General features: G+C 47.6%; 1 protein-coding gene across 2 annotated transcripts; it reads right to left on the bottom strand.

Annotated features, from left to right (window-relative positions):
* Nucleotides 1-456: 456 nt before the first annotated feature.
* On the bottom strand, nucleotides 457-9246 carry UPK1A (uroplakin 1A). Of its 2 annotated transcripts, none has more exons than XM_006765003.2 (8): nucleotides 9182-9246; nucleotides 8803-8891; nucleotides 6862-7062; nucleotides 4473-4547; nucleotides 4232-4339; nucleotides 2409-2588; nucleotides 1060-1143; nucleotides 457-977 (listed from the first exon to the last, which is right to left on the bottom strand). In XM_006765003.2, exons 2-8 carry the CDS (start codon nucleotides 8881-8883, stop codon nucleotides 933-935), a joined length of 774 nt encoding a protein of 257 aa, XP_006765066.1. In that variant the 5' UTR covers nucleotides 8884-8891; nucleotides 9182-9246; the 3' UTR covers nucleotides 457-932. The 2 variants fall into 2 exon arrangements, with proteins under 2 accessions (XP_006765066.1, XP_015420319.1); XM_015564833.1 differs by lacking the exon at nucleotides 9182-9246 and adding an exon at nucleotides 7516-7633 and having other exon boundaries at nucleotides 459-977; nucleotides 8803-8853.
* Between the last annotated feature and the right edge of the window lie 4913 nt (nucleotides 9247-14159).

The following is a 14159-nucleotide window of genomic DNA, read 5'->3' as shown; positions in this document are numbered from 1 at the left end:
TGGTCCCTAATAGGGGGGTGTCTATCACCGGTACTGGCGCATCGGCCCTGTGCTCTGATTTTCCTTTGATAAACAACCCCTTCTCAACACCATCCCTGGATGCATTCTTTGCAGGGTCATTAGTCTGATGCTCTCCTTTCCGTACCTAAAGGGTGGGCCTAGAACCTAAACCAAGATAGCGAAATTTAATCCTTGGCCTTGGGACAGAGGCCCTTCCTCAGTGCTGTTGCTTAGCTATCCAGATGTGCGTCTAGTGTTGCAGAGAAATCCTGCCTCAGAGTGACGCTGGTTTCCTAGAAACCTAGTCTGAACTCCTGGGTCCAGCCCTATTGACTCAGTTACATGAGCCAATAAATTTCCTGTTATATTTCAGTCAGTGCCAGTTAGGTTTCTGCCATTTCCATTGGAAGAGTTCTTGTTCATTTACCTTTGTCCCAGAAGAAAAGAAATTAACTCATGCAAACAGTTTTTATTGAATATCTATGCTCAAACCAGTGCTGGGCAATGCTGGGGACAATAAATGGCCATGACAGAACGAACATGTCTCTCCTCTCATAGCAATCCCAGTCTACCAGAGCTTCAATAGATAATCACAACCCACTCAGTAATAATGGCAATATCTATCATGAAGGAGGCATCTGTGAATGGGTGGTGAGATCTAATGATAGGAATTTAAGTTGCCAATGATAGATGGGCCAGGAATGAACCAAACGAAATGAGGTTAAGGGCTAAGGGCCCATGCATGCATGTCCAGGGGGTTCAGATTCCTAGCAGAGCTCAGAAACCTGGTAAAATATCTTGGGAGAACAAGGAGGGAAGGGTGAAAAGGTGGAAAGGGAAGGGTGAGGCAGTCAACCAAGCTTCAGCTGGAGGAAGCAGGAGCAGGAGGAGGAGGAGGCCAAGGTGTGCACGTGACCATCCCTTCTCATTCCTCACAATGTGGTGTAGAAATACATGGCTATCAGCATCACAGGGAGCTGGAGAAGAAGGCAGTTGGGTTAGGGGTGCTCCAGCCCCACACCCACATCCCACCCAACGTGTAGGCTCCCCGCCTCTCACCGTCCACATCAGGATGGCAAACCCAAACCACGAGATGCCCCACGTGTAGCTGTCGATGGCATGGCCAATGTGTTCGAAGCAGCCCTGGGCAGGGGGAAAATGAGGGTTTGAGCAAATTCCCTCAGGAGGTTGGCTGCTGAAAGCAAGAGTTGCTGTATGCCCTCAGGACAGTCACTTCCTTCCTTGAGCCTTGGTTTTTCTCTTGTGCAATGGGGATTATGGCAGTGCCTACCTCCCAGCGTGGATTCAGGGAGCAGGGATGTGACCTTGAATCCAGGACCTGTATAAGTAGGTGCTGCCATGATGGTGATTACGACAGCCTGAGGGCAATTTTATTTAGAGCAGGCTTTCCATGCTGCCCACAGGTTCCAAGTGTTTGAAATGTGGCTTTAGGATCAGTCCACTTCTGACATCTCATTTAGAGATGAAGCTGAGTTGGTCCAGAGCCACTCGTCATGTAGACCCCTGCCCTAACTTGGAATCAGCCAAGAACAAAGGTGCCCTGGAGTTAGGCAGGACTGAGGTGATGCACTAGCTCTACCACTTGTTCTCTATGAGGCCTACATATGAATCTGACCCTCTGAGCCTCAGTTTCCCCATCTGCAAAGTGGTGATCTTAATAGCACTGCCCCCTGAAAGCAGCTGTGAAGATTCCATGGAGATGCATGTAAGCACTCTGCCCAGAGTCTGGGCTGGAAGCATGGCTGTCTGATTCTGCAAGTGGTGATGGTTTGCACACCTGATCTAAGACATGCTGCTGAAGGGCCCCAGGCAGCCAAGAGCAACCAGAGGAACACTGGGACCAGTTCTCCTTGTCTAACCTCTTCTGGTTTCTTTCTCTGCCTCTGCACTCCCCTCACAATAGTTAAAGCATCTGGTTGGGGCCTAACTGCCTGAAATCAAACCCCAACTCCATCCCTCACTAGCGAGTGACCCCTCAGTTTCATCATCTGTAAAAATGGGATAATTATAATCTTTACCTCATCAGGCTATGGTGAGAAATAAGATCAAAATTTAAAGCACTTCGAAGGATGCCTGGTAAAAAGTATAAGCTCAATAAATGTGGGTTGTTATTAGTGTTGTGCTACTGCTATTATTGTTGTTGCTCATCCCAGAAAACCTGAGAAAGATTGCAGGCGCCAGGTCTAAATCAGATAGACGCTGTGTGCATCCCGCTAACTTTAAGAGGGAGAGAGAGACTAATGGAGGGAGAGTTGAGAGAAGGGAGAGATAGAGAAAACCAGAGAGGGGAGGAGGAAATAATAGACAGTGGAAAGGAGGAAGAGATAGAAGAATCAGAGAGGGCCAGAGAGACCACAGACAGGTGCAGCAGGAGGGAGGGGACATACCTTAGTGAACAGGTAGTCCATGTGGCCCAGGCGGCAGCCTTCTTCATTGAGGGGAATGAAGTTGCCAGTCCTCCGACAGCACAGTGGGGGCCAGGGAAACACCACCTCCGGCGTGGCCTCCCGGAAGGTTGATGTAAAATTCACCCAGTCCATGGGACCAGATGTGCCACAGCACTCTTGCTGGAGAGAAAGGCAAGGGGTCAGGCTCCAGCTCAGAACAGACCGCTGCTTGCCTGAGGTCAGACAGTGAGAAAGGGCAAGGTTGTTCTGGGCCACTGCTGGGCCCAACTTCCCCATGTCCTGGGCCTCAAGGAGGAGGGCAGTGTCTGTGTGTGTGAGCAATGACCAGAAGATATTTGTTCCAGAACCAAGAGGCTGATGAGGGATTTGGATCAAACCCACAATCATGATTTATTTTAAAACTAGAGGGCCGGTGCATGAAATTTGTGCACTGGGTGGGGGTGGGGGAGGGATTCCTCAGCCCAGCCTGCACCTTCTCGCAGTCTGGGACCCCTTGGGGCATGTCCGCCTGCCGGCTTAGGCCCAAACCCTAAGCTTGCAGTCAGACATCCCTCTTGCAGTCTGGGGCTCTCGCAGTCCAGGACCCCTCACTCCTTACCACCCGCCTGCAGCAGAGGCTGGAGAGGCTCCCCCCACCACTGCTGTGCTTGCCAGCCTGAGCCCGGCTTCTGGTTGAGTGGCACTCCCCCTGTGGGAGCGCACTGATCACCAGGGGGCAGCTCCTGTATTGACCGTTTGCCCTCTGGTGGTCTGTGCACGTCATAGTGACCAGTCGTTCTGCTGTTTGGCCAATTTGTGTATTAGGGTTTTATTATATAGGATTCTTTTGAGTTCACTGTCAACAAAACCTGAGCTAAATGACAGCAAAGGTGGATTTTTGTGTTGTTGTTTTTTCTAGTCCCTATGGGTGTTTACTTTGTGGGCCCTGAAAGATGAAAACATAGGCCCTTTAAACATGGGCTCTAATCCTGGCTAGCTATATGACTTAAACTGAATTGAGACCTCAATTTCCCTTGAATCTTCAATATTCTCCTCTGTGCTTCAATATTCTCCTCTAAGTTGGGCTTAGCCAAGACTATGCTTTCTGGCCAAGACCGGTTTGGCTCAGTGGATAGAGCGTCAGCCTGCGGACTGAAAGGTCCCGGGTTCGATTCCGGACTAGGGCATGTACTTGGGTTGTGGGCACATCCCCGGTGGGAGATGTGTGGGAGGCAGCTGATCGATGTTTCTCTCTCATCGAAGTTTCTAGCTCTCTATCTCTCTCCCTTCCTCTCTGTAAAAAATCAATAAAATATATTAAAAAAAAAAAGACTATGCTTTCTGGAATGCAACATCCTGGGTTTGAATCCTTCTGGTTCTGTGAACTACCAGCTGTGTGACCTTGTTCAAGCTCCTCAACCTCTTGCCTCAGTTTCCTCATCACTAAAAAGCTGATCTCCCTTATGGGGTAGTTGTGAGGATTAAATAAACTTTCAAAGTGCATTGAACAGTGCTAAATAGAAGTTAGTGCTCATTAAATGTTTGCTGTTAAGATAATATATGCCACGACTAAGAGCAGGGATTCTGGACTTAGGCTGCCAGGTTTGGATTCCAGCTCAGCCACTTACTCTGGGCAAGCGACTTTCCCTGTTTGGGGGCCAGTTTAGTCATCTGAAAAATGACAATGACTAAGAGCCTCCCTCATAAGAACCAAATGAGTGGATATCATATACTTGTGGGCATAATGGGAGCCCTATCTACCTCTGTAGTCAGGGCCTCAGGTCCTCCCGGCCTCCCTGCCACCCTTGCCCATCCTTGCTCACCTCAATCATGATACGGTCCCAGAGGCGAGTCAGTTCTTGGCCCTGGTCTGTGTCTGCACTGTAGAATGTCAGCATCTGCTTGGTAATCAGGGATGGGTTGGACACCATCTGTGGAGGGCCAGGAAGAATAGGGTCCAGTGGGGTTGGGTGGGAAGAAAAGTCGACCTCCACCCTTAGCCTGAGACCCTCAACACACTCCCCCCAGAAGTCATGCCCCTCCCCTGGCCTCTGACTGGCTCACATAGTCTCGGTGGGTGTAGGATGTGATGCAGGAGGCGCACTCGAAGATGTAGACGATGAGCATGAGCACCAGGTACTGGGGAGAGATACAGACAGGGATAAACAAACAGCCCAGTCAGGGCAAAACCTGTGGAATCACACCCCCTCAAGGAAAATGAAAAGTTCTTAAAAATGTATAGAACGATGTGAATGGTAGCATCTATGTGATAGGTATACAGGTGTTCACTGTTTAAGTCTTTTCCCTTTTTTGTATGTTTGAAATTTTCCATAATAGAAAGTTAGAGGAAAATGAAATGAAAATATATGTAAAGTATTTCCTGAAGTTAATGGATATGCTTGGATGCAGTAAAATAAATGTCTACTCTAGGAAAAAAAAGAGGGGGAGAGAGAGAGAGAGAGAGAGAGAGAAAGAGAGAGAGAGAGAGAAATTCTTGAGATGACCAGGGACATTTGAGCACAGATTGGGTATTGGAAGATAGATTTGAAGGAACCAGGGTGAATTTTTCAGGTGTGCCAGCAGCATGATGGTTGTACAAAAAAAGAAAAATTTATTTGACTGGTGTTTAATGTAAATGATATCCCTGTCCTCACCTCTTCCCTTCACCCTTAACCCAACAGGGTGTGGGGCGTGGATTTGCTAACTCTACTGCTGAGATGAAATGCTGTGGCATTAACTTGCCCAACTGCTTTAAAACAATGTCCTTATCACTCAGAAAAATGTGCACTCAAGTATTTATATTGACCTGGTGTCTGGAATGTGCTTCAGAATACCCCAGGAAATAAAAATGTGGGCAGGCAGAGAGTGGAGCAGAGGAGACAAGCTTGGCCACTCTGTGTCTGATTGTGTTGAAACCAGGTGATAGGTACACAGGGTTCATCAGGCCATTCTCTCTACTCTCATCTATGTTTGAAATTTCCCATAATGTGTTTTTTAAAACTTCTATGTCTTATTTAATGACAAACTAATAGACAGACACAAACTTTTTTTACTAGTTGGTTGAACTTTTAGGGCTTTGGTTAAATTGTTATGCTAGAGAATTAAACGCAGGAAAGAAATTTTAAAAGAAGGAAAATAGGAAAGGAAAGAAAAAGAGCCTTTCTGAGGCTCCATCTTATGGTGAAGCCAAGGCCCATATGGCCCAGCTGACAGGCCCACCTTCCCTTTCTTCCCTCATCCTCCATGCCTCCGCCCACTCTTCTCTCCCCAACCCCATCTGCCCTCACCTCAGCTCCTCTCTCACTCCACCCCCACTTGGCTCCAGCCACACTGGCCTCCTGGCCTCCTCTGGCTTCAGAGCCTTTGCTCTTGCTGCTCCCTTCACCTGGAATGTTCTTCCTGCAGATTCACACCCAGGCTCATTCCTCACCTCCCCCAGGCCTTTACTTTCTCTAGCTGCAAGGCCTCCCCACTCCCTTCCCCAGTTCCAGCTCACCCTTCCCTGGTCACTGTCTTCTCCCCCTCAGAGCATCTTCCTCTGTGATAAGGGCTTTATGTTTTGCTCACTAGATAGCTCCGGTGCCTAGCATAGGGTTTGGCACATGGTTCTTGCTCAATTAGCATTTGTTGATTGAATAAGTAGGTGCTCCTGGGAATTTAAAAGGCCCTCAATTACAGAGGAAGCACAGTGTTGGTTCTGTGTCATTGAGGCCAGGATTAGAATCCTTGTTTTCCCTACTACCTGGGCTTTGGCTTCTTTGAACCTCAGTTTCCTCATCTAGTAAGTTCAGAGGGGTTCTGGGAGGATTGAGAGAGTTCATTTTCTAAACTACTTAGCATATGAGGCACATGAGAGGCCCTTGGGAAGTGTGGATATTGTTGGTGCAATTGTTGTTGGCAGAGACTGAGAGTACAGGCTCAGTCACTCACTTGCTGTGTGACCTTGGATAAGTGACTTCACTTCTCTGAGCCTCAATCTCAACTGTCAAGTGGGCTCATGACGGTGATGATGATGATGATGATGATGATAACGGTATCTCATAAGGAGTTGTGGGGAATAAATGAACTATCCATGTAAAGCATTTAGAAAGTAAAGAGCACTCATTAAATGCTGGTTGTGCCATTATTCTTGTCATTATCGACAGCACCACTTATGAGCACAAACTCTGGAGACCAATTAACTGAGGTTCAAATCCCAGTCCTGCTACTCAAGAGTTGTCCTCCTGTGTAGAGAGCTTTATGCCCTTCCTCCCCTGTGTCCAAGTTTTCTTTCTGAAATTATGGTGACAGCCGAGCCTAGGTTTGGGGGTTATGGGAAGGTGAAATAAAATGATTGATTACCATGAGGCCTGGGTGTAGTGCCATGTAGTGGCTGCAGTGGTGGTTGTTATTATGATCTATGAGGATGATCTTTGTGCCTATGTGTCCCCATTCCCTCCTCCTGGGGCCTCACCGTGAGGATCATGGACCGTCGGCGGCAGAGCGCTGCACCCACACCAAAGCTCGCCACAACGAAGAAGGAGAAGCCACAGAAGATGGCGATCCAGGCACCAGCGAAGACATCATCCTTGCCTGAGACACCCATCAGTGGGTACACACGGTACTGGTCAGCTGTCACCCATACTGTCTCAGCAAACAGGGCCAGGCCTGACAGCTAGACAGAGCAGCAGGTTAGAAGGACCAACTCAGGGGCAACATCCCCAGCTGTATGAGTCTCCATGAGCAAGTTCCTTCCTCATTCTGAACCTCTACTGCCTGCTCAGTAAAGTGGGCATGTAATAAGAGAGGCAAAGACATCACCTTTCATGAACAGGGTTGAGGCTAGACAGAGGCCAGAAAGGAAGGAGGGCCCAGTCAGAACTGTCCCTCTCCCCTCACTGCCAGTTGCTTTAAAGGCAAAAGGAGATGCCACATGCAAAGCCTGAGTGATGACTGGCACAGAGGAGATGGTTGGTCCACCTGCCCTTCCTTACTAGTGTTATTCTCTGAATAGGGGAATCTGACCATTCCCAGAACAATTACAAATATATCAACTCTTTGGTTCTGCAATTCCACTTGCAGAAATCAACCCTACACACACACGTGCCCATGTAGGAAAATCACAAACCACAAGGTGATCCCCTGCAGCACTGTGGGTAGAGAAACCAGGCCACACAAAGGAGTGCTATGCAGTCGTGGGAAAGGACAGGGGCTCTTTTGAGGACTTCTGTGGAGTAGCCTATAGGCTATGTGAGCAGGAGAAAATGGGAGGCATGAAAAGGATATGGAATGAGTGACATCTGGGGCGAGAAAAGGGAGAAAATTGGTACAAATGTTCCTATTGCTTGCATTTGTTGCATGTTGGAAAAACTAAACATCTAATTACCTGCGGGATAAGGAGTGGGGAACAAAAGAGAGGGAATTTCTTGGTAGATCTGTTTGACAACAATCAAACTAACACTCCTAGACTACTTCCTGTGTGCCAGGCATTGGACCTCGTAATTGGTTTCTGTGTGATGACTATTATTGTTACCAGCTGTAATGTACATTGTTGTTATGACTAATACAAAGAGTAACCACACATGCCAAACTGGTCTAAGTACATTAATCCAGTAACTCATTTTATCCTCTCAGCATTACTATTTTATCTCCATTTTACAGATAAGAAAATTGAGGCTCAGAGAGATGACCCCAGGTCCCACAATAGAAAGTGGCAAAGCTGAGATTTGAACCCAGGCTGTCTGGCCCCAGAGCCATGTACAGGCATCATATATTTTTTAAAAAAACATTAAATATTAAGAAAAAGACACTGTTGTCATTATCATGGGCTTCCTGTGTGCCAAGCAGGCACTTTATAGTAGTAATCATATTAATGTTGATAGCTAGCATTTCTTTTTTTAAATATATATTTATATTGATTTCAGAGAGGAAGGGAGATAGAGAGACAGAAACATCAATGATGAGAGAATCATTGATCGGCTGCCTCCTACACGCCCCCCACTGGGGATTGAGCCTGCAACTCGGGCATGTACCCTTGACTGGAATCGAACCTGGGATCCTTCAATCCACAGGCCAATGCTCTATCCACTGAGCCAAACTGGCTAGGGCGATAGTTAGCATTTCTTAATTACTTTTTCTGAGCTGAGGGTCATACATGGATTAATCCACACAAATATCCCCACAATGAGGACATAATCTGTAGATGGGGAAACAGGCACAGAGAATTAAAGTCACTTGCTCAAGATCACACTGATGAGAGAGGCAGAGCTGAGATTCGAATGCAGGCTGCTCTGACTTGAGAGCCTACAACACTGGCCTGCTGGGGAGTCTTGGGCCCTCAGCCTCCACCCTCAGGCTCAGGACTGCCCCTTCTCCCCACCTCCCACTCGGTTCCCAGCACTGGGGGATGTCTCACCAGAATAATGATGTTGCCCAGGACCAGCAGCCCCACCACAATCGGAGATCCCTTCTCCGCCTCTGCTGCTGCAGAAGCCATAGTCGTGCCTGGGACACATGAGCAGGGATGAGGCCGGCAAAAGTCAGGAGAGGAGGGAAGGTCAGCTGGACCCACTGGCCCCCAATGCCATGGGCTGGTCCTTGTTCTCTGCTGGGCCTAGGCTGGTACTGAGTGCGCTCAGCTTCCCACAACCCCGGTTGATGGGCCATTTTACAAAAGAGGATTGTGAGGACCAAGCAGGGCACTCCCTGGCCAGAGCTCAACACTGGCCCTCCTTTGCGCCTCAGACCACCCCAGTTCCCTCTACCCATCCAGATCCCCAGAGTCCCCTCCTCACCTTCTCTGCCTGCAGTTTCTCTGGCCAGCCCCTCCCACAGTGGCTCCCTATATATGCCCAGGCCCCTCCTTAGGAAGGGAGGAGAGTGTCTGGAAAAAGGGACAAGAGGTCAAGCAGGCAGAACAGCATGAGAGAACAGCTTTATGTGCCCCTCCTGAGTGATTTATAGACCTGATATTCCAGATTGTGCTAGTATCTGGCCACATGGGCAGGGTGATGTGGTCCTGGTAACATTGCTGTGGGCAGGTTGAGGGTGGGGGGTAGAATGAGTGCACCACCTGATGTCTCTCCTTAAGACATAGGCCTTCCTGGGAGCAGAAGAGAGATCCAAGTTGGACCTGTGTGTGAATCCTGAATCCCAGAACTGCCTCTTCTGCTGGTGGTTACACCTTTCCAAATTTAGGAACCCAGGGGGACACCCAGGTAGAGACTTGGCAGGTGAGGACAGGGCTAGACCAAGACAGGGAGGTGGGGAGGAGAGGAGGGGGCAGGTGGCTCAGAGGCTGATTGCATGGGCTGTGGGCTGAGGGGAGAGGATGGCAGAGATGGGTGTGTAAGGGGAGTTTGAGATGAGTGTACAACAAGGGCAGAAGAGAGGTGTGCTAAAAGGGGAGGGGCACACTGAATGGGCTTGGTGGGACAGACTTGCTGGGTCATGGATATGTATGTGCCAGGTTGCTTTTCACAATGGTTGTCCCTAGTGCCCTCTTAACCAAGAATTCATGAGGGTTCCTATATCTTTCCATCACCACCTACACTTGGTTTTATCCAGCATTCTAATTTTTTTTTATTGTCTAAAGTTTTACATATGTCTTCTTTTTCCCCAAATGACCCCCTCCCCCAGCCATTCCCACCCTTTGAAATACATTAGTCTGTTGCATGCTTCAATGTCTATGGGTCTGTTTTGTTCAGTTTATTTTTCCCACATATGAGGGAGATCATGTGATATTTATAGCATTCTAATTTTTGGCAGAGTAATTCAGTGTAAAATGATACCTGCCATTATTTCAATTCTCACTTATTACTAATGATTTTAAGCATCTTTTCACATGTTTGTTAGCATTTTGAGTTTTTACTCCCATTACACATTTTCATTTTTAACATATATGTATATATTCATCAACAAAGTATAGAATGGTTTTAGATGTTATAATAAACATTATACATATTAATTTGTATGTATCCTCATGAAATGGATTTTTTTTTCACTTCAACATTATGCTTTTGAGATTTATTCATCACATATGTGCCTGTAGCTCAGCTGTTTTTCTTTGCAAAAATACTTCATAGGTTAAACTTTCCTTTCCAAATGAATTCATTTTAGCAAAGATGTCATCAATGGCAGCACAGAGGTATGCAGACTTAGCAACACTCTGAAAACTCAAGTTTGGGCACTAAGGGAATATGTAAAGGCTGGAATCTCAGATGCTCCTTTGGGTCAGCTGAGCAAAGGAGGGTCTGAAATTCATGGGTAGGTGAGGGACAGCTGAGTATTGTGCCCAAGAAAGGGAAATTTCGAAGCTAGGTAGGACCAGTGTGAAGTGTGAGGTGAGTAGGAGAGAGGAAAAAAGGGAAGGGGAAAGAAAGATCTGGGGAGATAAGGACATAGTGTGTGGTGGTGAAGCAAAGAGGAAAACACTGCCTGACTGGCATGGCTCAGTGGTTGAGCACTGAGTCATGGTTGACCAGGAAGTCATGGTTCAATTCCCAGTCAGGACACATGCCCAGGTCGCAGGCTCTATCCCCACTGTGGGGCCTGCAGGAGGCAACTGATCAACGATTCTCTCAACATTGATGTTTTTCTCTCCCTCTCCCTTTCTTTTCTGCTTTGAAATCAATACAAAAAAAAAATTTTTTTAAAGGGGAAAGCAGCCTAGCCTGTTTGGCTCAGTGGATAAAGAGAGTGTCAGCCTGTGGACCAAAAAGTCCCGGGTTCGATTCTGGGCAAGGACATGTACCTCAGTTGCAGGTTCCTCCCTGGCCTGGGCCCTGGTCAGGTGTGTGCAGGAGGCAACCAATTTATGTGTTTCTCTCACATTCATATTTCTCTCTGTATTTTCCTCTCTCTTCCACTCTCTGTAAAAATCAATGGAAAAATATGCTCAGGTGAGGATTAAAAAAAAAAAAAAAGGAAAGCACTAGTATGGGGATAGTCAGAGGTCTTTTTATTTATTTTTTTCTCAAACTTATTGAGCACCAAGTATAGATCAGGCCTAAACTAAGCATTAAGAGTGCACATAACATAATGAGCTTTCTCATATCCAGCCCTGTGCGCGGGGAGGCAAAGGAGAGGGGTGCAATGCTGGGAGCACAGTGGTGATTAAGACAGCTCTGTTCCGCCCTGGTGGGTGTGGCTCAGTTGGTTGGGCTTCATTGTCCTGTGCACTGAAAGGTTGCCGGTTTGATTCCTGCTCAGGGTACGTGCCTGGATTGCGGGCTCAATCCCCAGTAGGGGGCGTGCAGGAGGCAGCCGATCTATGTTGCGCTCTCACAGTAATGTTTCTCTCTCTTTCTCTCCTTTCCTCTCTCTTTAAAAACAATAAAAATATATATTTTTAAAAGATAGCTTTGTTCTTGCCTTCATAGGAGATAGACCTTTACCAGCGTGTGACCACCCAGAGTGGTCAGGGGAATGCTGAAATGACCAAGGCATTGAGAGAGAAAGCACATGTCAGCGTGACCAGGGCCACAGTGGGGGAAACAAAGGTGAATGTGTGAGCTCAGAGGAAGCACCTGACCCAGCTGGAGGCATGCAGGGAGGCTTCCTGAAGAAAGGGACATTGGAGGAAGAGCCTGAGGCCAGCAGGTAAAAGGCAGGAAAGAACATTTCTGACTGAGGGAATGTGGTATATACATACAATGGAATAATTCAGCCTCAGAGAAGAAGGAGATACTGCAATATGCAACAACATGGAAAAACCTGGAGGACGTTGTGCCAAGTGAAATAAGCCAGTCTCAGAAGGACATAATCCCACTTGTATGAGGTTCTAAAATAGTAAACTCATTAAAGCAGAGAGTAGAATGACGGTTGCCAGGGGCTGGGGAGTGGGGGAAATGAGGAGTTGCTAAACAATGAGTATAAACATTTCAGTTATGCAAGATAAATAAGTTCCTGAGGTCTGCTGTACAACATGTGCCTATAGTTAACAATACTGTGTTGTACACTTAAAAATCTGTTAAGAGAATAAGTCCCATGTTAAGTGTTCTTTAAAAAAAAGACTGGGAGAAGGAAATTTCTTTGGTGTGCCACAGCCTAGAAAGGAGACTGATGTGCTGGGAGCAACCAATATTTAGAGAGTATTTCCAACATACAGGGCACTGCTCTAAGCACTTTACATATAGTATTAGGCACTGTTCTAGGAACTTTACATATAACATCTCATTAAATCTGCAAAAGAGCTCTATGAGGAAGGTGTCATTAATTTCATTTTATAGATGAGGAAACTGAGATGCAGAGAGGTCAAATTATTTGCATAAGGTCTCACAGCTGGTAAATGGTGGAGCCTGAATTTGAACACAGAAAGTGCCTACCCCATAACCACTATACTCTACTGCCTTTCTGTGTGTATACTGACACTGTTAGAGTATTCCTCTCCCACCCCTTTTTTTTTAGTCAGGAGAATCTATACTAATAATAGAGGAATATGCAAATTGTCCAGGATACCATCACAGTAACGACCAAACAGCAGGCTGCATGGGGCAACCAGGCCGGCAGGGGGGTTAGTGAGGGACGACCAAACAACTGAACAGCAGACTGTGTGGGGCGACCAGGCCAGCAGGGGGGGCAGTTGGGGGTGACCAGGCTGGCAGGGACCATGCTGGTGGGGGGGACAAGGCCAGCAAGGGGACAGTTAGGGGCAATCAGGCCGGCAGGCAGGGGGGGTTAGGGGTGATCAGGCTGGCAGGGGGGGCAGTTAGGGGCAATCAGGCAGGCAGGCAGGTGAGCAGTTAGGAGCCAGTGGTCCCAGATTGTGAGAGTGATGTCTGACTGCCGTTTTAGGTCTGATCCCCGGGATCGGGCCTAAACCAGCAGTCGGACACCCCCCGAGGGGTCCAGGATTGGAGAGGGTGCAGGCTGGACTGAGGGTACCACCCCCCTGCCCCCCCATGCACAAATTTCGTGCACTGGACCTCTAGTATATTAATGTATTACTTGTAAAACCTGGAAAAGTTTAAGAGTAGCAGGTTAGCCTGACCAGCATGGCTCAGTGGTTGAGCATTGACCTATGAACCAGAAGGTCATGGTTTGATTCCCAGTCGGGACACATGCCTGGGTTATGGGCTCAATTCATGCAGGAGGTAGCTGATCAATGATTCTCATCATTGATGTTTCTTCCTCTCTGAAATTGATAAAAATATACTTTTTTAAAAAGGAGTATCAGGTTGACAATAAGTGATTTCTAAGTACTATTATTAATGGACTAGAGGCCCAGTGCACAAAATTTGTACACTTGGGGGAGGGGGTTCCCCTCAGTCTGGCCTGCACCCTCTCGCAGTCCTGGAGCCCTCGGGGGATGTCCAACTGATGGCTTAGGCCTGCGCCTCGCTAAGCCATCAGTCGGACATCCTTAGTGCTGCCACAGAGGCAGCCATGAGCCTGGCTTCTGGCTGAGTGGCACTCCCCCTGCATTGAGCGTCTGCCCCCTGGTGGTCAGTGTGCATCACAGTGACCAGTCATTGCTGCATTCAGTCAATTTGCATATTAGCCTTTTATTATATAGGACTAGAGGCCCAATGCATGAAATTCGTGCAAGAGTAGGCCTTGGCAGCCACGGCTGCCTGGATCCCTCCCTTGCCGCCTTGGTGGCTGCATCAATACCACGGCTGCAGCCCTGGCTTCGTCCCGGAAGGACGTCTGGTCTAATTAGCATACTACACTTTTGTTATTATAGATAAAAGGAAGGTTCAGAACATCAGGAACAGCAGGCTATTATGATGGGTAGGCAGGTAGAAGGAAAGGTCTGCTTGGAGATGTATA

This window comes from Myotis davidii, unplaced genomic scaffold (genome assembly GCF_000327345.1).
Source record: "Myotis davidii unplaced genomic scaffold, ASM32734v1 scaffold681, whole genome shotgun sequence".
Lineage (NCBI taxonomy): Eukaryota > Metazoa > Chordata > Mammalia > Chiroptera > Vespertilionidae > Myotis > Myotis davidii.
Note: the sequence above shows the minus strand (reverse complement) of the source record. Positions and strands in the feature narration are given on the sequence as shown.

Bases quoted from the DNA above. Each gene is read 5' to 3' on its own strand.
- UPK1A (XM_006765003.2), bottom strand. From the start codon at position 8,883: ATGGCTTCTGCAGCAGCAGAGGCGGAGAAGGGATCTCCGATTGTGGTG. The intron at 7,063-8,802 runs GTGAGACATCCC...TGCTCTGTCTAG, and splicing joins TGGGCAACATCATTATTCTG to CTGTCAGGCCTGGCCCTGTT. The intron at 4,340-4,472 runs GTGAGCCAGTCA...GGCCCTCCACAG, and splicing joins CCTACACCCACCGAGACTAT to ATGGTGTCCAACCCATCCCT.